Source organism: Diceros bicornis, chromosome 11 (genome assembly GCF_020826845.1).
Source record: "Diceros bicornis minor isolate mBicDic1 chromosome 11, mDicBic1.mat.cur, whole genome shotgun sequence".
NCBI classification, from domain to species: domain Eukaryota; kingdom Metazoa; phylum Chordata; class Mammalia; order Perissodactyla; family Rhinocerotidae; genus Diceros; species Diceros bicornis.
This window is the reverse complement of record NC_080750.1, coordinates 65,576,110-65,599,898: the sequence shown is the minus strand read 5'-3', so window position 1 is coordinate 65,599,898 and position 23,789 is coordinate 65,576,110. Positions and strand designations below refer to the sequence as shown.

Genomic DNA, 23,789 nt, shown 5'->3' with positions numbered 1-23,789 from the left:
AGGACCATAGAATATAATCTCTGCCCTTCAGGAAGTCACAGTCCAGCAGGAGAAATGGACACATAAGTCCAAGCTTACAGTGTAGTGTGGTAAGTGCCATGCAAGAGACAATGATAGTACTATAGCATGAAGGCTACGTGCTGGGTTCTTGCTTTTCTATAGTACTTGTTTTGTGCCAGGTGCTATTTTAACTGCTTACCAACACTAACCCATTAATTGTCATATGAGATAGGTACACCATTATTGCCCCATTTTTATAGATTAGAAACTGAGATGTTGAATTGCAGACCTGGGATGTGAACCCAGGCAGTCTGTAGTGATGAGCAGATGAGAAAACGCGAAACACAACAACTCTGCGACATAGGTCTGTTGTGCCTGGTTGACAGACAGGCCTCTGAGGCTCACTTGCTTCCCACTATGATGTGCTGTGTTGCGGTGCCACAGAAGCAGAGGAGATTCTTCTAACTCAGACCAGGGTTGGCGATGGCTTCCCAGAGGGGCTAAGTCTTGAGGTGTATATGAAGTATGAGTTGGAGACACGTGTTCTGGGCAGAAGGAACAGCAAGTGCCAAGAAGGCATTTCACAAAGGACCCAATAGAGTTGGGAACAATATGTGATTCACTAGGACTAGGGGAGGTACAAGGGTGAGTGACTGGAGATGAAACTAGAGAAGTGGGCAGGAGCAGTCCCAATGGGGGTTATAGAATTACTTTAAGTGTGAAGTGACATCATCCAATTTGGAGATGGCTTGGTGGGAGGCCAGACCATTAGGCAGACTAATTAGGAGGCTATCACAGTAACCAAGGCAGTAAATCTCAACTAAGGTACTGGCCCTCAAGATAGAGAAGAAAAACTGCATTGGAGATATACTCATTTGCATAGATACTTGTGTTCATTAGCCCAGGACATCCTATCACCTGTAGGGTAAAGCTCAAACCCTTTAGGATGGAAACCAGACCCTGTTCCTCTGGACTGAGCCTCTCTTTCGGCAGGGTGCTTCCCTCAGGGAGTGTGGGCAGGTGGCCCCAGCACAACAGCCTGCTCCCTATCCCCTCACAGGCTCTGGTCCTGACTCTTCTGTGCCTTTGAAAAGACTGCTTCCTGGGTCTCTCAGACGCCCCTTTCTTTATTCTCTTGGCAAACTCTCAATCATCATTCAAAACCCATCTCAAATGTTGCCTCATTGACTTAACAAATATTGATTGAGCATCTCTTAGTCAACACCCTCTTGGTATGAAATGCTTGGATGATGCACAAAAAGAGCTGGGGTAGTTTCTCAACATGGCCATCGGGTGACTTCAACTGCAGCATCCCCTTCCTTCTCCTACTGCCTTGCTCCCTTTCACATCCATCTTCTACCAGTGCTTCTCAAACTTGAGCGTGTGTACGAATCACCTGAGGAACCTGCAAAAAGCGCAGATCTAGAATCAGTGGTTCTGGGGTAGGGCCTGAAAGTCTGCATTTCTAGCAAGATCCCAGGTGATGCTGATGCTGCTGGTCGCAGACTGCATTTAAATAGCAAGGCTTCTACATTTTTTCAGTATAGTCTGGTGAAAAGGCAATTATTTTTGTTTTCCTACACTGAACTCTTTATTACGGTAAAATTTACATACAGTGAAATGCACAGAATTTATATGTACAATTCAATGGTTTTTGGCAAATGTATACACCCCCGTGACCTAAAGGTCAAACAAGAACATTCACAACATTTCTAGAAAGTTCACTTGTTCCCCTTTCCACTTAATCCTCTCAGTAAAGATGGTTCTACAGGGACCCTAAATGATGCAGTCCAAGGAAATAGCTTTCTGATTCAGGAGGCTTGATCACAGGATCAGTTTAAAGAGGAACAGGAAAAACTGCACATCTTTCAGGCAATCCTACATAAAGAATAGAAACTACTGATATAACTAATAATCATTGGAGCTATCATCTTAGAATAGTATCTGTGTTCATTTTTCAATAAATAACTCCACATGCCTGGTCCTGTTTTTCACAGAATAGCAAGGTGAACATAGCATTGGCCCTGTGCTCAGGAAGCGGGATCATGTCTAGCGGGGAAATGGACAAGGAACCTGGCAGAAGCTTCCTGGAAGAGCAGATTCTGAGACATGGGGCATTCCTGGCCAGGGCTGGGCAGGATGACATGAGGTACACGAGTCACTCATAAATCACTCATTTGACACATCTCACTCTTGCAAAACTTCCCTTGCAGATCTCATCTCATCTTTGCAACAGCCCTGTGACAAGGCAGGGACCACTATTCCCCTTTTATAGCTAGGAGAATTCAGGCTTGGAGAGGTTGTCACACACTGGTAAGCTGCAAAGTGAGGCTTTTAGCTCCCTGGAAGTGCTCAGGCACATTGAGGGCAGCTGGGTGGCAGCAATCACGGAGATGCTCTCCCCAGGAGCCCAGACACCAGCTCCTGCATGAACGTTAGTCCTGGCTGACAGGAGCGGGCCACCTGTGCTCTTGACAATCCACTTCCTCCTGGGAGGTAAACCTCAGGCCCTGGCGCTGTCCCCTCCAAAGAGTATCTTTCTTGCATCACCTGTGTGAGAGTCTCCAGCCCCTACTGGCCCCCACAGAATGGCTGTTCTAATTGCCACCCACCCTCACTTGTGTTTTAGCAACTGGATCCCAGCTCCTGCACCATGAAAATCCTGCTTTGTGACCTTCTGCTGCTCAGCCTCTTTTCCAGCGTGTCCAGCAGCTGTCAGAAGGACTGCCTGACCTGCAGAGAGAAGCTCCACCCAGCTCTTGACAGCTTCAATTTTGAGGTAGGTCCAGGAACGTCCCTGTCTTCTCCTCCCTCTCTCCCCCAGAGCAGATCCAGGATGAGAAACTAAGGCCTCGCCTAGAGGTCACGTGATTCACCTGGTGTCACCTGATCGGTAGGAAACAGATGTGGACTTGAGCATCCTCTGAATGCAAACCCTGTCATCTTTCCACTTTGCCACATGCAAATAAAGACCTGCCCATGCTGCCATTTTGTTCCCACTATTAAAATAATGCATACTCCTTTCAGAGAATTTGGCAAATTCACAGAAGTATAAAAAAAGAAAATTAAAATCACTTTTAATCTCACCAGAGAAAGAATCCTAGTTTTTTCACTTGCTATATTATATTAGGATAATTCTCCTGTGTTATTAAACATTATTTTAAGTAATTTCTTTCTATGAATACAGTATAATTTGTTTAACCACACCCCTCCCATTGAGTATGTACATTGCCCTCCATTTTTGATATTATAGATAATTCTGCAATAAATACCTAAATGCCTTCTTATATTTCAAATTTTGAATTTGAGGTGCAAATCCAACATCAAATTTCTTTTCAGTAAATAAGCTGCTTTCTCAACTGCTTTCATTTCAGTCTAAGTAGTTATTCTTCGCCTATCAAATCCAACAATTATTTTTTCTTTATAGTCCAATAACCTTCTTTCAAAAGATGCCATGTTTCAAACTCCTCAACCTTTAAAAACAACCAAAAGCAACTACTGTTCCTTAAGGCAAGTGTACAAATATAGAAACCAAGTATTCACGTTGGGCTAATGTGCTAACGATGAGCAGACACAGCCCTGACAGACCCAAACACCAAGCTCTTTCTGCGCTGGCTCTGTGGTCTTCCAGCCTGTTTTCTGCACAGTAATGACTGCCACATCATGAAGAGCATCCCCAGATAACCCATCCAAAGTGTATCTGTCCCTCTCATTCATCCATAGTGGTTCTTCCAAGCATCTTCTATGTGCTGAGCACTGGGCTAGGCCAGGGATCCAAAGATGAGCAGATGGATGGAGTTTGCAACTAGTGGGAGAGAGGAACCCACAATCCCTCTGCAAGAGAGTAATTACTGGGTGCTGGGGAAGCACAGGTAGTGGATCCCAACCTAGTCTAGAGGGGCAGAGGGGGCTTTTGGAGGAACTGAAGTCCCTAAGGAGACCTAAAGATGAGTGGGAGTGAAGAGGCATGCCCCCGGTGCCCCAGGCAGTGGAGAGAGGCATGGAGGGGGAGCACATGTGCAAATGCCTACAGGAGGGAGAGGAGCAGCGTTTAAGGAACTGAGAAAAGCTGAGTTTGGCTAAAGTACAGAAGGCCCTCACGCCTTTTCTGTGCAGCCCAAAGAAGTTTAAAAGTTCATCCAAAAAAAACACTTTCCTTGGCCTTAGTAAACAGAGCAGACAACTAGTTTACATGTAAACCAGTGAAGGAGCTGATTAAGCAAAAATATCACCATCACCACACTGTTAAGGTTCTCAGGTTGCAGCCTAGAGAAGACTGAAGGTTACGTACAATTCCTGAATCACTAGCTTTAACTGTAACTCTTTATCTCCCATTCAAAAAAGCATTAGGACTGAACCAGATATTTGTACACTCATGTCCATAGCAGCATTATTCACAATTTCCAAAAGGTGGAAACAACCCAAGTGTCCATCAATAATGAATGAATAAATAAACTGTGGTATGTATATACAGTGGAATATTATTCAGCCTTAAAAAGGAAGGAAATTCTGACATGTGTAACAAGATGGATGAACCTTGAAGACATTATGCTAAGTGAAATAAGCCAGTCACAGAAGGACAAATATTGTATGATTCCACTTATACGAGATTCCTAGAGTAGTCAAATTCATAGACAGAAAGTAGAATGGTGGTTGCCAAGGGCTGGGGGTTGGGGGAAATGGGGAGTTATTGTTTAATGAGAGTTTCAGTTCGGGAAGATAGAAAAGCCCAGAGATGGATGGTGGTGATGGTTGTGCGACAATGTGAATGTACTTAAACCACTGAACTGTACACTTAAAAATGGTTAAAATGGTAAATTTGATGTTACTTGTATTTTACAATAAAAAAGCATTAAGAACTTAACTGTAAGGATAACCCTGAGTCTGCTCTAATGTATTTTTACAAAGTAAATCATTCATGGATTTATGTGATCTCTTTGAAACAATTACCCCTGATTGTGAAGCACTAGTGGCCTTCCCAACTTCTTGGACATCATGACCTTGGGTTGCCTTGTACTGTGAAGATGGAGGCCAACAAGTACAAATTCTGTCCAGTCTCCTTACCGCCATCTCAGGGTCTGTCTTCATTCTCCCCACCTGCCTCCCGTCTGCGCTCCTGCCCCTTCTTCCTCCTCCTTCCCTTGTACCATTGATTTTCCTGCTGAGCCTTCTCCTTTTTTGCCCTCTCCCACTTGCTCTTTCCTTCCTTTCATTGTCATGTTTGAAAGATTGTGACTTTGACCCCCTCGTTGCTCTCTTGGAAGTCACCAGCAACTCTTAACCACCGAATCCAGGGGCCAATTTGCAGGCTTCCTCCTCTCGCCCCTCTCTTGGTGAACTTGCCTGGCTCTCTCTCCCATTCTGACTCTTCTTTTTCTGCCTCCTGCTGGGCTCCTGTTCCTCCTCCCACCCTCTAAACATAAGTGATCACCAAGATTCCCTGCTTCTAACCTCCATGTACTCTCTCCCTCTGAGATGCCATACCAGTATCCCAGGCCCTCCCCAGGCAGCACGGAACTCCCAAAAGTCCACTCCTCCCTTCCTCTCTGCTAGGCTCAAGCCACTTTCCACACTTCCCAGGAAATCCCGCCTTCCCTTCCTGGCCTTCCCTCTGCTCCAGGAACCAGCCCTGCCATCTTGTGCATGCCTCTCCCTCTTCCCTCGGCCAATAAATCCTACTCATGCCTCAAAACCCAGATTAAGTGTCACCTCTTACGAGAACACTTTGCTGATTCTCTACCTGCCCCAGTAGAGCCAGCCCCTCCATTCTTGGTGCTCTGACAGTACTTGCATTTGTGAGTCCATCTCTCACCACAAGGGGCGAGATTCTTTTTCTGCTGGTTCATGTAGCACCGTGTGTGGCACAGGGCAGTACTCAGTAAACATGTCCCGTGGAAATTGTAAAATTGCAAGACCTGTAGTTTCCTTATAATAGGTATGTACATCCACGGCAGACGCTGTAGGGTTTTTACATTCGTGTCTTTCGAAGTCAGTAAAGAATTTGCAGCATGTTTCCATTTCTCCGGAGCATCTTAAATCTCTGGGGTCCAGGCAACACTATGAGTTACTTCTTTGAAACAAGTTAGAAAATGGCCAGTTATAGCCTCACGGTGAGGAATAAACCCTCCACAGTGCCTGCTGACCCCCAGAGGACCTGGCTACCTGGTTGTTTGGTTTCTAGTTTGTATTCACTTTTAACCTATTTTTAGAAGTTTTATGAAAGGCCTAAAATGTAGGCAACCGCATCTCATTTCTGAGTCTTGCAACCCTTGAGTATGTGCACTCTATGAATGACGGCAGGGGAATCAGATATTTCAGCAAAGGTCACCTTCCCAATCCCTCCACCAAATTATGTAATCCTGAGCTATTCCCAGGACCCTCTGGACCCTTGGCTTCATCAAGAATTTCTTTATTTCTCACTCCAGGTCGATGGTACAAGTATAACTAGCTTTTTGTTAGACTATAATTTTGGTCAGTAAATGACTCACACACCCCAACCCATTGCAATGTCCTGGGCTTTCAACTAAATGTGAATGGTATTTGCCCCACCAGCTTAAGTAGAAAAAACTGGATTCACCAAGTTGTTTTAGGGACAAAGAAGGTAACCCCCCAAGAAAGATCTGGGGAAATTTATTTAAAACTTCTAAAAACTCTATTAATAGCAAAAGAACTACCTTCTGGTCATGCTTTCTATCGTCATTACACAAAAACTCAGTTGATTTGCAGTGGGAGTCCCTTACATATTTTCCTTTTGCACTATTCATCTGCTGGCCTATTAGTGCTAGCCCTCAGATATTCTGGCAGAACCTCCTAAAGCACACAGCTCCCAAATGTCTCTTGGTCAGAAGTGGTTTCATTCTTTAGTAGCAGAAACTTGAAAATCTCAACAAGCTTCTTCTTTTCCTTCCAAAGGACTCATGTGCCTGTTTCCCTAATCTTTGATCCCAGACATCCAAATGGCCCTTTGCTCAGTTTCCCCACAAGCCCAGCTTTACAGATCAATTTGGCACCAATCTGAGACTTCCAGATGCTCATCCGCACTCTGGCTTAATATAGCAACGTCGTCAGTGTGGGCTGTGAAAATGTGTTCAGCTCACTTAACAGACCATTAACCCATCTCTGGAAAGAGGCTGGTGGGTCCCTCAGACCAGAGGGTTAGGCATTAAGCTCATATGCCCATCTGGTGCTACAAACGCTCTTGTGAATTTGGATTCCTCATATTTGCCCAAAACTTTCTCCTAAATCGAGTTGAGATGATTTTGTTAGTACCTAATTCATCTGACAGTATGTCGAGTCTCAGCACGGGCTATGCATCTGGTTTGATCACAGAATTACATTTTCTCAGATTGACACACAATCTAATTACCATCTGGGCTTAGAAACCCAGGGGCTCACAGAAGATCTAATAGCCTCTAGGTTTAACAACTTCCACCTGTTCCTATAAATTGACGGAGCAGAACAACTCAACAAGCATTTAGGGGATCCTATTCTGCAAGGATTGGACCAACTGTGCTCATAGGTCCATTTCACTTCCAAAATTCTACACTTCTTACTGGCTTTCCCTGCTTTCTTGCTTTCCCCTTGACTCTATAGAGTAGGGTTTCTCAGACTCATGACTATGGACACTTTTGGCTGCATAATTGTTATGTGGGCTAGCCTGTTCATTGCACGGTGTTTACCAACATCCCTGGCCTCTACTCACTAGATTGCAGTAGCATCCCCCATGCCCAACCATGTGACAACCAAAAATGTCTCCAGACATTGCCGAATGTCCCCTAGGGGGCAAAATTGCCCCCAGTTGAGACCTGCTGCTGTAGAGTAATAACCCAATAGGATTATTATCTAAAAGAACATACTACAAATGGGTTCTACCCAGTTTTCTTCAAAGTGATTTAGGAGAAGGCTAAATACAGACCCAAGTGACCGTTTCTCTTAAGGAGTCTCTGACTACCATGTTCTATGATGGCTTCTTCCTCCTCAGAGCAAGTTCCAAAGCAGGATCCCTCAAAGTGTTGTCCAGCCTCAGAATCACCTGGGGAGCTTGCTAACAACGCAAATTCCTGGACCCCACCCTTGGCTTGCTGACTCAGACTCTCCAGGGGTATAGGTTAAGAATTTGCATTCTAACAAACTTCAGCAGTGATTCTTAAAGAACGCTCAAGTTTGCAGCTACCATTGTTCAAAAGTCCACCCTCTTCATCTACGGAAGTTGCCCATCATTCTTTCAGCCCAGTGATGTTGTGGGTGTGAAAAAGTGGTTTCTCTATGTTTCTCTGCTGAGTTGGCACTGACGATGTGTTAGGTTACTTCTGCCAGCATCTCTGAGGAAATCTAAATGGAAAAGACTTGCTCAGAAAACCACAGCTTGAGTATCAGTAGGTGCCAAAATCACCACCTCTGGCTAGCAGGTGGGTTTGGCCAAGGGTGCTGCTTGGAAACCTTACCAGTGAAGGCGAGTGGCACTCCCAGTGGATACTGTCTCTTTCTCTTCTCTGGTCCAGCGGAAAATAAGCAATTTTCCCATCAGGACCTTTTGTCTCGTAGGATCCTTATTCTCCCATAAATTTCTATCAATTCATATTGCAAGCACATAGAGGTCATTGAGTAGGAGATGCCCTGGGTTGGACTTGAGACCTTTGAGTTCTTATTCAGGTGATACTGTTATCTAATAGTGTAGTTTTGGACATGCTACTGAACCTCATTGTAACATACAGACATGGACTACATCAGTGGTTTCCAAACCTAGGCAAATTTCAGAATTACCTGAGCTTTGTAAAAATAAGTTTTAAACCCTGGTTCTATTCCTCACAGATTTAACCAGGTTTTGAAATTCTGTGTTTTTTAAAGTCCTGCAGGTGATCTGGTTTCACACCCAGGTATAGGACCCATTGGACCAGGTGTTTCCTAAGGTCCCTCCTAGCACTAGCATTCTATGCAATGCTTTGCTGATGCGCAAGAGTTGGGGCCGATTCCCAGTGTGGCCATTGGGTGACTTCAGCTACAGATCCTGTTCTTTTTCCTGCTGATTCTCTCCATTTCTCATCCTCACTAGGGGCTCCACTTGGTATTCCAGGTATCAGATGCCTGGAATACATACAGACTCTCCCTACAGCACAGCTTACAGCCAAGTAAGGAGGTCCTTAGCCTGGAGTCCACGGATGCCTGTCCATGGAAAGGGTTTAGAAGATCTATGAACCCTCTAAAATTGTATGCAAATTTGACATGAGTGTGCATTTACTTGGTGAAAGGGTGAGTCCATAGCTTTCTTTAGATTCTCAAAACAGTTGATGACCCACAAAAGGTTAGAAACTCTGGTCTGATGGGACGGACAAGTAATCAGGTAAACAGAGAGTTGCACAGGGTGACAAGTACTACATCAGAAGCCTATACCAAGTGCGGGAGGAATTCAAGTTTCGGTTGCAACGAGCTGAAACTCCTGTTCTTCCGGTGATTCTCTTTCTCATCCTTTGTGTTTTTAAAAAAATTGCCTTTTTCACTCCTATCTAAGCATAACATAACTTCTTGATTAATTCAGCTCTGGTCAACGAACCTCTATTGAAACCCTACTATTTACTGGATGGAGAATATTCCTATAAAGGATCTTAGCATGAGTAAGATGTGGTCCCTAACTTGTCATATTCTGCCTTGTGAGGTATTACAATTATATTAACCATATAAATTTCCATAAGAGCAATACAAAGCTCTGTGGCATCACAGAGGCAGGAGAGAGCAATTCTGGCCAGGAAGCTAGAAGCAGGTGTCATAGAGGAATGGCTCTGGAGCTTGGCTGGCCCCAAAGGATGGACAGAAGGAGGTCATTCCATCAGAAGGAATAGAGTGAGAAAAGGCATGGTGGGGCCGGGAGTAGGGGCAGTGGTGAGGAGGAATCAGAAATAAGACTGAAAGATGGGCTAAGACTGGATGTTGGAGGGACTTGAATGCTCCACTGAGGAGTCTGGAGTTGTTTTATGGACAAAGACAAAATATTGGACAGTTGTAGGCAAGTAATGATGTGATTAGATCTATTCTTCAGGAAAACTATTCTGCCAGGGGTATAAAGTGGATTAGTGCAGCAAAGATCAGAGACTGGGAGATCAGTTGGGAAGCCACTGCACCCTAAGAGGTACTTAGGCAGAGGGATGGAAAGGAGGGGGCAGACTTACATACTGATTGGATGGCGGAATGGGGGTCGGGAGAAGGGAGACATTGAAGATTCGCCCAGATATTCTAAACCAGAGTCAACTGGGGAATAAGGTGCCATTCAGAGACAGACACAGAGAGACTGAGCAGAAGGGCAGACTTGGGGTGGGGAAAGTATATCAGATAAGAATTAAATTCACTAGTAACAGAAACCTAAAGTAACAGCGGCTTAAATACGACAGATTTGATTCCTCATAAAAAAAGTTGGAAGGTGGGCAGTGCAGGGCTGGAATAGCAGCTCCACCCCATCACCAATGTCCCAGACTCCTTCTCTTTCTGCTTCACCTGTAAACGGCTGCCATCCTCGTATGGCTTCCACCCTCTGAGTCACCTCATGGTTTCAGGATGGCCAATTGAGCACCAGCCACATTCTAAGCAGGAGGCTGGAGGAAGGGGAAGAAGAAGGAAAAAGGATGTTCTTCCCAGCTAAGTCAGCCCCCTAGTTTCCTGGGAGTCCCACCTGGTCACTCCCATTTATATGTGTTTGGCCACCTCTGGGTACAAAGGAGGTTCTGAAACATACATGTGGCCTTCAGGAAGAAAACAAGTGTTCTGTTAGTAAGGAAGAGGGGAGAGGAGTATGGAATGGGCAATTGGCAGCCTCTGCCCCCAAAAGGAAGGTGGACTTCATTCTTAACAAATTTCACTTAAAGTGCTGGTCAGACATTTTGATGGAGATTCCAGACAGAGACCAGAGTCTGAAGTTCAGGAGATATCAGGTGCTGGGCATATAGACCTGGGATGCCTTGAAAAAAGTGATGACCAAAATCACAGAAATGAACAAAGGCACCAAGGGGCTGACTGTAAGGAGAGATGAGAAGAAGTTTAAAGACAGAATCTCAGGAACACAGGAGGAAGGAGCACAAACAGTCTGAGAGGTGAGTGCAATATCAGAAAGACAACTTTCGGGAGAGTGTTGTCCACGTTGCCAAACGCTGCAGGGTCAAGGAGAATGCGGGCAAGACCATTAGATCTGGTTACTGGGAAGTCACTGGTTGTCCTCAAGAAGGCAAAGTTAGTGGAGTGGATGAGGGTGGGAAGTAGATTTCAAGGAGTTGAGGAGAAAGTGGAACATGTTGAGACAGAGGCCTAAGTTTACACCACATCTTGGAGAAGCTTGGCAGTGACAAAAGGGGGTCAGGGTTGGGGGTGGCAAACGCTTACAGGAGAAGTAGGATTGAGGGAGACATTTTTTAGGGTTTGTTGGAACAGCCTGTGAGGTCTGATTTAAGCTACCTGCACATCTCACTCTTTGGTTAGAGATCAGGTTGGAAACCTTGCCCATAGAGGCATCTGTGCCACCCTGAACACCTGGGTGAGTGCTTTTGAACCCCAGATAGGGGCTATGGGGCACACACACCAGTCTTCTGATGTCCCACACCTTTCCAGACACATAGCAGCAACTCTTGGTGCCCTGCAAGCCAGGCAAGAGTTCCAAGGTTTGATAAAACACTCTGCAGCTTTCTGCCGACCATGATGACAAGGTCAGGTTGAAATGGGATTTTCATCCGGCTGAGGTCAGAAACACAGAGAGAAGCATTTGGGGTGAAGCCAAAATAGCAAACAGGAAGAAAAAGTGGAGTCAGAGGCTTCCAGGAGACCCAGAGACAAGAATGTGGGAGGCTGGGGCCAAGGTCAGGACCAGTCAGGAGTGGGTGGGGAAATATCATGTTCAGGCTGGTGGTCTAGACGAGAAGTAGGAGACACCCAGAGACGCAGAGCAGTATCAGAAGTTCCCAGGGGCCTGGTGGTCTACTGGATTGCATCTGATGGTCCCTCTTCCCCACCTGGAACCAGATTGCCCAACCTGCCTACATCCCAAAGGGTCTTGACCCTCATTTTCTATAAATTCATAATGATGAATAGTGTATGGGGGTGAAAAACTAACAACACCAAGGTTGATCTTTACCTGGTGACCTTAAAACAACCATGCAAATTTAACTACATGCTTTGACATCCCCAATTTCTTAAATGAATCTGACCTCCCCCAAGCCTGATAAAAGAACAAAATAAAATCCATCCTTATGGGTGACCATCATGAGCTGTGCTTGGCTCCAAAAAGGCTATAACTGGATGCAGTTTTGGTGCACTCATTCTGCATTAACTTGCTATGTCACCTGGGGTAGGTTTAACCTCACCTCTCTGAAGAAACCCTGGGTTTCTTCATTTGTGAAATGACGGAGCTGGGCCAGATTTTTCTGTTTCTTTCCAACTCTGAAATTCTATGAACCTAAGGAACTACCTGTAAAACTGCTGCATGGTACTTGATGAAGAGATGCTTCAGAAGCACTTGCATTGGTACAGATATAGATGATAGAGGAACTTGATCTTCTCATTGCCTTGGACTCATAGACGTCGCTGGTCCTTCTCCTTCCTCCCACCTCTGTCTTTGCAGGTGTGCATCCTCAAGTGTGAAGCGAAGGTTTTGGCCAGCCCTTTCTGGACTCCATGCACCAACGTCATGGGCAGGGGATCCAGGCAACTCAGCTCTGCTGACTCAGAGCATGTGGCGGCTGCTCTTTACCAGCCAAGAGCCTCCGAGATACATCTGAAGCGAATGCCCCGTATCAGGAGCCTGTTCCAAGTGCAGAAAGGGACAGAGCCTGGCATGCATGAGGCTGGAGAGATGGAGCAGAAGCAGCTACAGAAGAGGTTCGGGGGCTTCACTGGGGCCCGGAAGTCGGCCCGGAAGTTGGCCAACCAGAAGCGGTTCAGTGAATTTATGAGGCAGTACCTGGTCCTGAGTATGCAGTCCAGCCAGCGCCGGCGCACCCTGCACCAGAATGGTAATGCGTAGCCGGAAGGGGAGCCCCTCCCAGCTGCACCGTCAACTTCAACCCATGAGTGAGTTGGGCACAAATGAGCTGGGGGCAAGAAGAAACCTCTTATACCCACTGTCTTAGCCTTCCTCCCGGGCCTGGAAGCACATTAGCCCCCAAACATATACATATATCCCACACCACCTCAAGGTGTTCAGCCCCTGGGAGGCCTGGGGTGTAAATTCACCTCCCTGCTTCATGCCCACCCTTTCTCTAGGGAGCAAAGATTTTCCTAGGATTGCTCCTTGAGGCTGACCACCGCCATTTAGAGATTGGTTACTATGGGGATAATAGTAGTATGTTAAGATAACTAATTCCTTTATAGCTCTCCAGGAGCTTAGTTACTATGGGGACAGTTAAGTGGACCAATCATCCTATCTGGTTGCCATAGCAACCATTCAGCTCACCTTTCCCCAGAGACTATCTCTAAGAACCAACAGCTGGACCCACTCTTATCCATTGGCCAAGAGTCTGATTTCCGTGGCTGTGATATTACTAGTTCACCTTCAAAGACAGCTTAGCTATCCTCCCCCCTCCCTCCTATATCTCAAGGTGACTGGAGTCCATGGAAACCACCAAACTTTCCCACTCTCCTCCAGTCAAGAAGTTCTTATTAGGACCAGGAGTCACACTTTCTGCTTATCTTTCTTTCCCTCGTCATTTGTCCATCCTACCACCTTGCCAGAGATGGACTGATTCCTTTTGGTCGATGGCATCATCACTGAGCAAGGCTTTGAGAATTTAGCCCAACTGACCTAGTAGCTTTTAGAATAGGGACTAAGGGATTATCATCCTTCCTCACTTTTTGCTTCTTTCCAGGTGGCATTTTTGTTTTGTTTTTGTTTGTTTGCTTGCTTGCCCTATTCCTCTGTCCTTTCTGGTCTGTTCTTACTCTCACGGGCATGCTTATTCATATACCTATAATACATTTCAGATAGTAAACCTCCAAGACCCTAACTTAATCCCCAGTCATTACAAACTCAACTTTCCTCAGCCCACCAACCTATACGTAACTTTGAGGGGCACAGGGAACTAGTACAGTGGAATGTTCTAAAAATCTAAGAAAATCCCAACCATCGAGCATATGTGCCTTAATTCATATATGGGAATATGATTATCTGCAGAGTCTCATACCTCTCCTTAAACAGTCCAGAAACTTGCTCTAACAGAAAGAACTAATCAGTTGGTCAAAAACATTCCCAAAACATTACCCAAGTGGGGCTTTTCCCTGACTCAGAGGCATAAGAGAAAAAAGTCTGCATGTGCTGTTTTATTTTGTTTCCCATATGTCAAAGGTAGTCAGATGATTAATAATCTTCCTTCAAAGTATATTAACACATGTGTTAATCTTTGGCACCCACACTGCAGCATGGAGGAGGCCCATGTAGCTCTTTGCAGGTAGGTCAGCTTGTTTGCAAAAGCCCCACTGCCAAATACGGACATATGTATTAAGCTGTGAGGAGAAGGCAGCCGTTCTTATTTTAGCAGAATGACTAATCTACGAAGGCCCTGAATTAACCTGCACTGTTTTTGAAGTCATGCTCTTGGATCCTTAACAAGCATTCTATTTCCTCCTAAGCCATATCTGCACAGCACCCAAAAGTAAATCTTTCAGAACTAACACGGGATTGAATTCTTTCGAATCTTAAAGACATTCTGCTTGAAGTGGCTCTTCAGGAACATTGAAGCTCATGTCTAATTCTGAACCGCAACCATTTTCTTTACCTCAAGATAGTTTAAAATCAGTCACATTAGCAGCAATCAATTTATTTTTTAAAAAAACGTTTTCAGCCCCTATTCAGGCAATTGGTTTTTCTAATTTTCTATTAAGCTTCCAACTGAAACACACTGAAACAAAACTGGTAACTAGTTTCTGTCTGCTCCTTTCCTCAAGACGGGAAGTTCTTGATGGAAACGCTGCAAACATTAACCAGCTCATTTGGATATTATTGATTGCCCTCCTTTCTTCTGCAACTATCTCTATTTCTTCTCTCCACATACGGATATGAATTTATGAGTCCCTAACAGGCGGCTTAAATCTTGTTTTTACTGACCTATACAAGCCCCTACCAGCCCTACACTTGTTTGAGATTTCTCCATCCTGGGGGACTCCTGTTGCCAGAGCTGATGTGGATTTCTGAGACAGCCAATATCAATGTATACTTAGCAGGGTGGAGGAAACAGGGCTACTACCACTGGAATGGGATAAAAAACCCTATTCAGGAAGTGTAACGTGTCTTGGGAAGGAGGGACGTTGTGGGGCAGGACTATTCCTAGACTGAACTGTGAAAAGGGCACACTGGTCTCTGTACCTTTTGTCCCTACACTGCTGTCCTCTATTATGCTGCCCCAGGGCCTGACCCTTCTGGACGGTGGGAAGTGAGCAGATCCATGGTGAGGAATTAGTGACATCAGGCTTAAAGAGCACTTGCAATATGAGGACGCTGGTTAGCCTCAAGAAATTAATTACCGCGTGTGGGTTCCAAACACCTGGGACAAGAGAACTATTTCTGGGCAGGGGACCTATCCTATGCCTTTCAAGGCCCAGCCCACAGACCACCCCCTTTACCCTCCTACTCTTGCCAATGGACTCACCGCCAGGAAGAGCAGGTGTGTAGAGGAGTCAGGGAACCCTTCTTGCTGCTTCAGGGCTATTTATTTGGTTGGTAGCTTTTCTTTGCCTCCTTTCCATCACTCAGTCACTAGGGCCAACAGGACTGAAGGGTCAGGAAAACTATCAGGTTTGCCATTTTAATCATTTCTCTCTCCTCAGGTGTCCGGGTCATCCCCAAAACAGCATGTCTCCAGCCCCAGACCTGCCGGCTGGGGACCAGGATTCCCTCTTCCCCAAGGCACTGAGGCAGGCTTTGCCTCCAGGTCTCCTCTCCCAGGGCGCAGAACCTTCTCGTCTGGTTGTCTTCCCCCCCATGGCATGTTTCACGACACCCCTGTTGCTACATCAGAGTGTATTTTTGTAATTCCTCCAGCTAACATTTAAACGGCCCCACCTTTCCTTCTCACCTGCCTCTTCCCTCTTCTAGGGGTGGGTTAAAGGAACAGGACATCAAGCCTGGGGCTTTGACTTGTCACTGCCATAACTTGTTTGTAAAAGAGCTGTTCTTTTTGACTGATTGTTTTAAACAGATATTTCTCCATTAAACTTCTACTGAGCAAATGGTTAATAAATTGTGAAGTAACTGAGAAGCACAGACTCCAAACACACCATCAGAGCTGCCTCCCTCAAGGCAGAGGCAAAACGCGCGTGGCTCTGCTTTATATAAAGTATGACAAGGCAACACCCCATCTACACTGTGTCCACAGATCCAAGTGGGGGGAGTTGATGCCCACAGCTGTGCGAATGGACGGGCGGCATAGAGGGTACAGGGTTCTCAGAACCTTCCTGTGCACGTCAACAGCACGGCCAGCAGGTTGCTGGGCCCCACTCCTGGTTTCTCACTCAGTAGAAATTTACATTTTTAACAAATTCCAGGTGATGCTGATCCTGCTGGCTTGGGAACACTGAATTGGGTCCCAATTAACACGAACCATGTTAAAGTGTCTAACTATCAGAGTTCAGCCAAGAAACATCTGGCACACCCAAACGGAGTAATTGAGGACAGTCAATCATCTACAAAGTAGACGGGGCTACAAGAAATCAGTAAGGGATGGTGAAGCACTCTGTCGGGGGCGAGGGAGCCCTGGTAAGGGGGTGTTACTGGAATCCAGGGAGAACTGGAACTCCCTGGAGCTCTCAGTAGGGAAACACAGCCATTCACACACTGTGCAGGGTAGGAAAGGCCAGTTGACACAATACCCCAACTTCTCTCTCCTCTCAGCCCTTCAAATACCAGCTTGGTGTCTCCTGTTGGTCAAATCCTACTGAAAGCCAGAAAGTTTGAGGGTCCTCGGATTAAGCCGGAAGGCCCAGGGCTGCAAACGGAGAATGTCCAGCTCAAAGGGAGTTACCTGATTTGAGGGGGCTTGGGCAAACTGCAGTAGAGCAGTGAAGTCTCTCCGGGACTTTCTTAGAGAGATGCAGGTGGGGCAAGGACAAAGGGAAAGTGGAGGAGGAAGCCCTCTGTTCTGCCCCAAGGTGAGGAACAAGGTCAAAGACAACCTCCCACACCCGCTTTCCAGGCTGCCGAGCTCGACCAACTCCTGCCGAGGTCAAGTCCCGGGGTCTGCTCAGAGCGGCATCACCCTCACCGTCAGGCGCTCTTAGGGGTCCCTAAACCTGTGCCCAAAGACGCCTGATGGTCCCAACACTAAAGGGTGGATGTTGCTTTCTGCTTCCAACACCCTTCCCACCTAGGCCAGCTTTTAATTAGCCATTTGGGCCAGCACAATACAGAGAATCGATGAATTCAGGGAGTGGCCTGTGTTGATCCCTAGGGTCAGAACACATTCCGTTAAGTCGAGTGTGACTTATTTTCTCCTAGGTCACTTGCCCACTCCCCAACAAACCCAGGAATATGGGCAAGAACATGCTCCCAATTGTCAATATAAGCAGTATAGAAAATAGTTACTGCCTGGATTACAATCCTTATGCCATTATTTCCCAGTTTATGACCTTGGGCAAGTTATTTAACCTCTGTGCCTCACTATCCCTTCTGTAAAATGGAAATAATAACAGTATTCCTTCATAGGGTGATTCAGGTGATCCGTGTAAGCACATGGAGCTTACCTGCTCCATGGTGATGTCACCTACTGTTATTATAAGCAAATGAATGTGCCCACAGTGTGACATGCTATCATTTGTTTAACACCAAGGACAATAATAATCTTATTCTTTGCAGGGGGAAGGGGCAGAGCGACAGGCACACATTAAATCAGACAATGTACCATTTTATTCCTTATAAAATATATTTCATATTGTTGCTGTAAAAACATTACATTTCACATTTTTTAAAAAAATTTTTTAACAGTAAAAATAATACTTGGAAGACAGCTGGGAGAAAAGGCGCCAATAAGACAAAATTCACAGATGGGATTTACTCCCTCTTCTCTGTTCTTTTTTTTTTTTGCCCCTAGTAAAGTCAGAACCTGGGAGGACCAGAAAGTAACAGGACAGATTTCTTCAAACAAATCAGAGCTTCCAAATCTAAATTAATAATGTCCTCCAAGGAGTCAAGCTATAGGCTTACTATCACAATGTGGACATTGCTCAAAATGCTCTCTGAAATTACAAAATTGCTTTCACAGCCAGCTTAAAAGTCACATAACTAAATCCAAGTTATTTTACTCGCTGGTCAGTCCTTGTGCTTTGCACCTGTGACCTCACCGGGTCACAGACATTACTCGCTGGACTTGCTCTCGCTGAATGAGCGTGGGTGCAGGCTTAGCATCATTAAGGCTGTTCAAAGCAGGCACCACCAACTCCGAAGGTAATTCCAAGAAATCTTTTGAATGAGGGTAACATCACTGGAATAGTTTCCCAAGATAACTGCTTTATAAATCAGTCCTGTTAGTTTCAAATGTACACCTGTGGCATCTTACCTTCTAGCAGATTCTGCTGCCCAGGTGGGCTGGGAAGTAGGGAGAGAGACAGAGATGAAGAAAACAGGCGTGATGGCTGGATCAGCTCACAAACCACCCCACCGTCCAAGAAGAAACAGATGGGGAACCCCAAGGACAGACCACCTGTCAAGAACCAACACAACAGCCACGAGATGGAGGAGCGGCAGGAGCACGGCCAGGGGAGGCCACCACCACCAGGAAGGAGAGGCACAGATGCAGACAGGGACAGCTGCACCAAAACAACAACAAAACCACCTCAGTTTCCAAACTGTTTCATCAATTTCTTCTTTCTCTCTTGCTTTTTTGCCCTGTGTACCAATAACACGAAAAGCCCACTTCACTTTGAGAAAATCTTTTTATATATCCAGTTATATCTACACGATCCAAACTGAGGGGAAAAATTAACACAGCTTTTCTAAGGGCCAGACTCAGCAAGAGCGCTGATCGAGAAGGGAAGGGAAGACACGGCTGGGCAGAGTCCCCGAGTCTCACACGCTCCCTCCCCTCCCCATAAGACCTGAAGATGGACGACGTGGCAAGTGAGCAGAGTCAAGACAAGCAACAACCTGCTGTTAGCTTTTAATTCTCAGGAAGGTTGAAGGGACAGGAAGAAGAACCCTGGGCCACCTCTTGCTGGTCTGGCTTCCAGCTTTACCAAGGGACAGATTCCACATATTTTTTTACTAAGTTATAAAAATATACCCCACCACCACCAAAGACACCATGCATAAGAGTGTCTTACCCTCTGTCACCAAACCCAGGTCACTAACACCCTTCACAGCATCAGGCCCCTAGTAGGTTTGCAGGTTTTCTAATACTCAACGAGCCTCGGATTGAAAAGCATCTGCACCTTTCCCACGTGAAGTGGCCAAAAGAGCTTCAATAGCCAGGCATTTCCACCCAGGACCAAGAGGACGGCCTCAATTAGAGCCAAGGGGTGGACGCTGCTGCCCAGTCCCCCCGAAACAGGTGGCGTGGTGGGATTCCCTGAGCCCCTGACATCTGGGACGTAGGTCCAGAACTGATACCCAAGACAGCCGGGCACTGGGTGGTCACGTTCAAGCAGGCCCTGAGGGTCCCCAAACAAGTCACACTTAGAAATAAGGCGAGGTTCCCACACAAAACTGTGCCCTCCCTTCAGGACTCAGCACGTCCAGGCTTTCTTAATCATTGGTTAACATGGCATAAACCCCCTGCATCTCCCTCCTTCTCATCAAGAACAGCTTTGCTTATTTACCTTCCAAGCAATGCAGTTCAGGCTGCTCTCAATTCCTGAGGTCTCCAGAAACACCAATGGCTGCAACACCAGGAGCTGCTAACCCAAGCCCAGCTCCTCCTCACGGGACCTCCTTAGGACTAGTCAACCTTCCCCATCCCACCTTCAGGCAAGGAACAGTGCCCAGCAGGTCTCTGGGAAGGTTACACCCATCAGACTGACCCTCCTCATTACCCGGACTGGACCAACACCGGTAAAAAAAAAAAAAAAAAAAGTCGAGAACCCTCTTGCATTACCTGAAGAGTCCTGTCCTATTTGTCACCTTAGGAAGAAGATCAGATTGCCCCCAAAAAGGCAGGTGAGCCAATGGAACAATCGGGGACCTGTCAACTCCCTCTCCCTCGTGGGGCCACGCTGCCATTTACCTTTCCATCGTTTCTCTTCCCTCTCCCTCCCCCGTGCCAGCCCCACCTGCAGCCTTGGGAGGGAAATGGGAAAATCCCTGGTGAAACCAGGGACAAAGGAACTTCCTACAAGGTCTCTCATCCAAATAAAAGGGAACTTTAATCAGATAAAGGCTTCTGAATACACCATAAAAGAAAATAAAGTGTTCTAGAGGTGTCATTTCCATAACTGGAGGGAGGGAACGTCAATGCCCTCGGGGAACAGCAGAGAGCTTTCACAGATACTAAACCCTCTAGTTTTTCCTCAAGGAAAGAGGAAAGGATGGTCAAGGTAGTGTTTAACTGCCACATTTCAAAAAGTGAATTCTGACTAGCCTTTTGGCTCAGCTATTTGGGGGACAGTCTTTAAAAACCTATTAGTCTGGGCTTTGAGAAGAAGCCATACAATATTTGTTGGGATGCAACCCAACGTCTTGGGACACCCAGATTCAAATAGTCGTCACCAAGAAAGGCTTCTCCTTTTACTTTCATGGAAGCTGCTCGGTGAGGACAAGCTCTCCCTTCTCCCAGATTCAGGTGGAGAAGAGGGGCCGGCTGCACCTTAAAAAGTGCCCAGATACCCCTCACTCTGCCCACCCCATCCATGGCAGGTCCTGCTCTCTGAGTCACCAGCCAGAAACTCTTTTTAAAAAATAAAGTAAATTCAGCTTGCTCACAGTCCTTTCTGGAAGAGTTGAGAAAGCAAAGAATTCACCAACTCAGCAGGAAACAGAATGAGCTGTTCCTTCTTTTGATGCGTACAAACTAATCCCCTAGAGAGCCGGGATGTGGGAAAGGGGAGTAATTAATTCTTTGGTCTCTGGTTCGCTGCAGAATACCCTTGGTCAGTTTTGGCTCTCTCCTATTTTAGGGGAAAAAAATATTTTCCTTTCTTTTTTTAAAAAATGAAATGTTCCCACAAGGGAGGGAAAAATGTTTTAAGTGTTAAACCTTAGCCAATAGAGCCCAAACTCCCGAGGCCCGCTCTTTATCTTTCAGGTTTCTGCTGAGGGCTTGTGGCACGTCTGCCTTTTGTCATCTGGCTGCCGGTCAGGGCCAGGAGCAAAGAGGATGAGCAGGCTGGACAGGTTCAGTCCAGGAAGCGTTGGCAGGCCTTCTTCCAGCGGCAGGCTGTGCACCACTGGTCCCGGTGCTCAATGCCATACACTTTGCGGCACTTCTTAGCCTCCCCACGGGCTTTCCTGCCAGAAGAGAGCAATGAGGGTTCAGTCACGTGCTGGTGGCTAGAGCTGGAGAGCGGCCCGGCACGAAGCTGTGCAAACAAGCAGACGTTGGAAGGGGTGGGAGCCAAAGGGCCAGAAGACTGAAAGCCTCCCCCAGCATCCAGTGTGTCCTCCCGCTAGGCTCCCCCGGGAGACTAACCCCTAACACTGGAAACTAGGGTCCGGTGGACTCGGAGGCCACACTTGCAGTATAGATGGCGGGTACAGAAGCCAGAAGGGAGGCCATGGGAGCGGACAGTCTCACCTGGCGCTGCTCTGGGCCCGGGGTGGAGACGTGACAATCAGGTGAGATTTCATCGCAGGTGGTGGCTGCTGGGGCTCGCTGAAGCTTAGCGACCGGCTCCGAACCTGGGCACGGGAGAGGGGCCGTAAGCACTGCCATGAGCATGAGGGCAGTAGTGAGAGGTGAGAGAAGCATCCTACAGGACAGTCGGCCACAACTGCCAAGCCCCTCCTTGTGCCAGGAAGCCAGGACGCTCTCTCTGGAAGGATATCGCAGGGAGAGGTGAGCAGGGGCCAGGGAGGGCAGGGAGGGTGGAGAGTGAGGAGCAGGCCTCTAAGCCACGCTCGTGATAGAGCAGGGGCCACAGAAAACGGAGCCACTTGACCTGGCCACCTCGTGGGCTGCTCTCTGCAGATTTAGATGGAGTCACCATACGTGGAACAAAAGGAGGGACTGCACTCCCTCAATGGTACCTCTGGGTATTTAGGTTTTACAAAGTGTGAAATCTTCCTGTAGGAGATATTTAAGACTAGAAGCCACTGTGTGTGGTTCAAAATGACTTCCAAATTACTCTAGTTCAAGGCAAATAACCTAAGGCACTGGTCCACAGTGGCCTCGAGATTTCTGGTCCACCCCACACAGCCCCCACAAGCTCCTATCTTCTTCCCTGCTCACCCTCTTCCTCTCCAGATTTCCCACATTCTCTCCCTTCTTCTCTGCTCAGCGTTTAAACCTTAACACGCACCCACAGACACCCAGAGCTAAATAGGGCACTGACCCTGGCCTCGCCTCATGATTTTCTTGGCAATAAACTTGCTTGATCTAGGTACTTCTTCCTCCTAAGAGGAGCTGTGACCAGCTGGGGAGTGCTGGGCAAAGGCGAGAGTGCATGGAGATCTTCAAGAAGTTTGGGTGCTGGAGGCAAGTGCAGGGAGACAGAAGAGCCCTCGGCTTGTTCCAGGGCCCCCAGAAGTGCTGACAGGCTCGGACTCAGGCACACTCACCGGAGAGAGGGAGGAGGCCGTGGAGGGGGCGGCAGCCCAGCTAATACTGGTATAGATGTGTGGCGAGACAGGGATCTGAAAGGATGGCAGGGCCTGCAGGAGAAAAGAGTGTCAGCCTAGGTTCCAGCTCAGGAAGCTCTCAGAGTCCACCCATTGTCCCTGTAACTTCACAGTCCCCAGCAGAAGGTGTGTCTCTGACTGGAAGATGCTGGGACATACCAGAGTGCTCTTCCCAAAAGAAATATCAGATACTCAATTCTTTGAAAGAGTCTCCTTGGTCCCAGGCTCCAATCTTTTTTTGAAACCCTTCTCTCAGAGCTAGTTTACATACCAGCCTCGTGACTTAATCATCACGGCAGATTAACTTCATGGCTAGATCATCTACCAAGAACACACTACAGGCAGTTCCCCAAATGAGTCCAGAAGCCATCTGAGCACAGGTGGTATTGCTGCACTAAGGGTATGGTATCCCCAGGCAACTACTTGGAAGTAGCAACACTCTCCTGGATGTTTGGGTTTAGGTCTATTTGTAAAAACACAGCCGTACTCTCCAGGCCCCATCTCACAGGGTCAGCCACCCACCTGAAGGGCCACCTGAAGTTGGCCAAACATGAAACAGCTAAGCAACCACTCATTCTAGTGAGAAGGAGAGCTGGCTCATTTTGTAAAGCCTCTCTGATTGAAAGCACTGCTTTTTAATTACTAACTTGCAAATCAGCCTAGAGTCTAATAAAACCACGTTGCAGGCATAAAAGGATTTTAAGAAAAACTGGCACACAGCGAGTTGTGCATTCACCTTCCGCATGCAGTGAAGACCATCCTAAATGTCACCCCCTCTGTGACAACGTTACCAACCACGTGGACACAACACCTTGGTCCTTCTTGTACCCACAACAATTTCTCATGCCTCTAGTAAGGTACTTTGTTTACTATAATTAATCATAGTTACATATTCATTTCTCTCTCCAGCTAAACCATGCACTTCACAAGGTCAGGGCCTATGTCTTATTCTGTCTGAAAAGCTTAGCCCGACGCTTGACATCCATTCCAAAAATGTGATTGTTTATTAATGTAACATAATTCTAGGAACTAGGGATTTGCTCTGGGAAGCCCAAATACACTA

General features: G+C 46.7%; 2 protein-coding genes across 2 annotated transcripts in view; one reads left to right on the top strand and one right to left on the bottom strand.

Moving 5' to 3' along the window:
* Positions 1-2,653: 2,653 nt before the first annotated feature.
* PNOC (prepronociceptin) lies at positions 2,654-15,878 on the top strand. Its single transcript, XM_058549801.1, has 3 exons — positions 2,654-2,779; positions 12,596-12,986; positions 15,793-15,878. Exons 1-3 carry the CDS (start codon positions 2,654-2,656, stop codon positions 15,876-15,878), a joined length of 603 nt encoding a protein of 200 aa, XP_058405784.1.
* Positions 15,879-17,848: 1,970 nt separating this feature from the next.
* ZNF395 (zinc finger protein 395) overlaps positions 17,849-23,789 on the bottom strand; it is a 40,809-nt gene continuing 34,868 nt past the window's right edge. The window contains 3 exon segments of the mRNA XM_058550434.1: positions 17,849-21,397; positions 21,684-21,787; positions 22,667-22,759. Of these exon segments, the coding sequence (XP_058406417.1) occupies positions 21,286-21,397; positions 21,684-21,787; positions 22,667-22,759 (309 nt within the window). The 3' untranslated portion in view covers positions 17,849-21,285.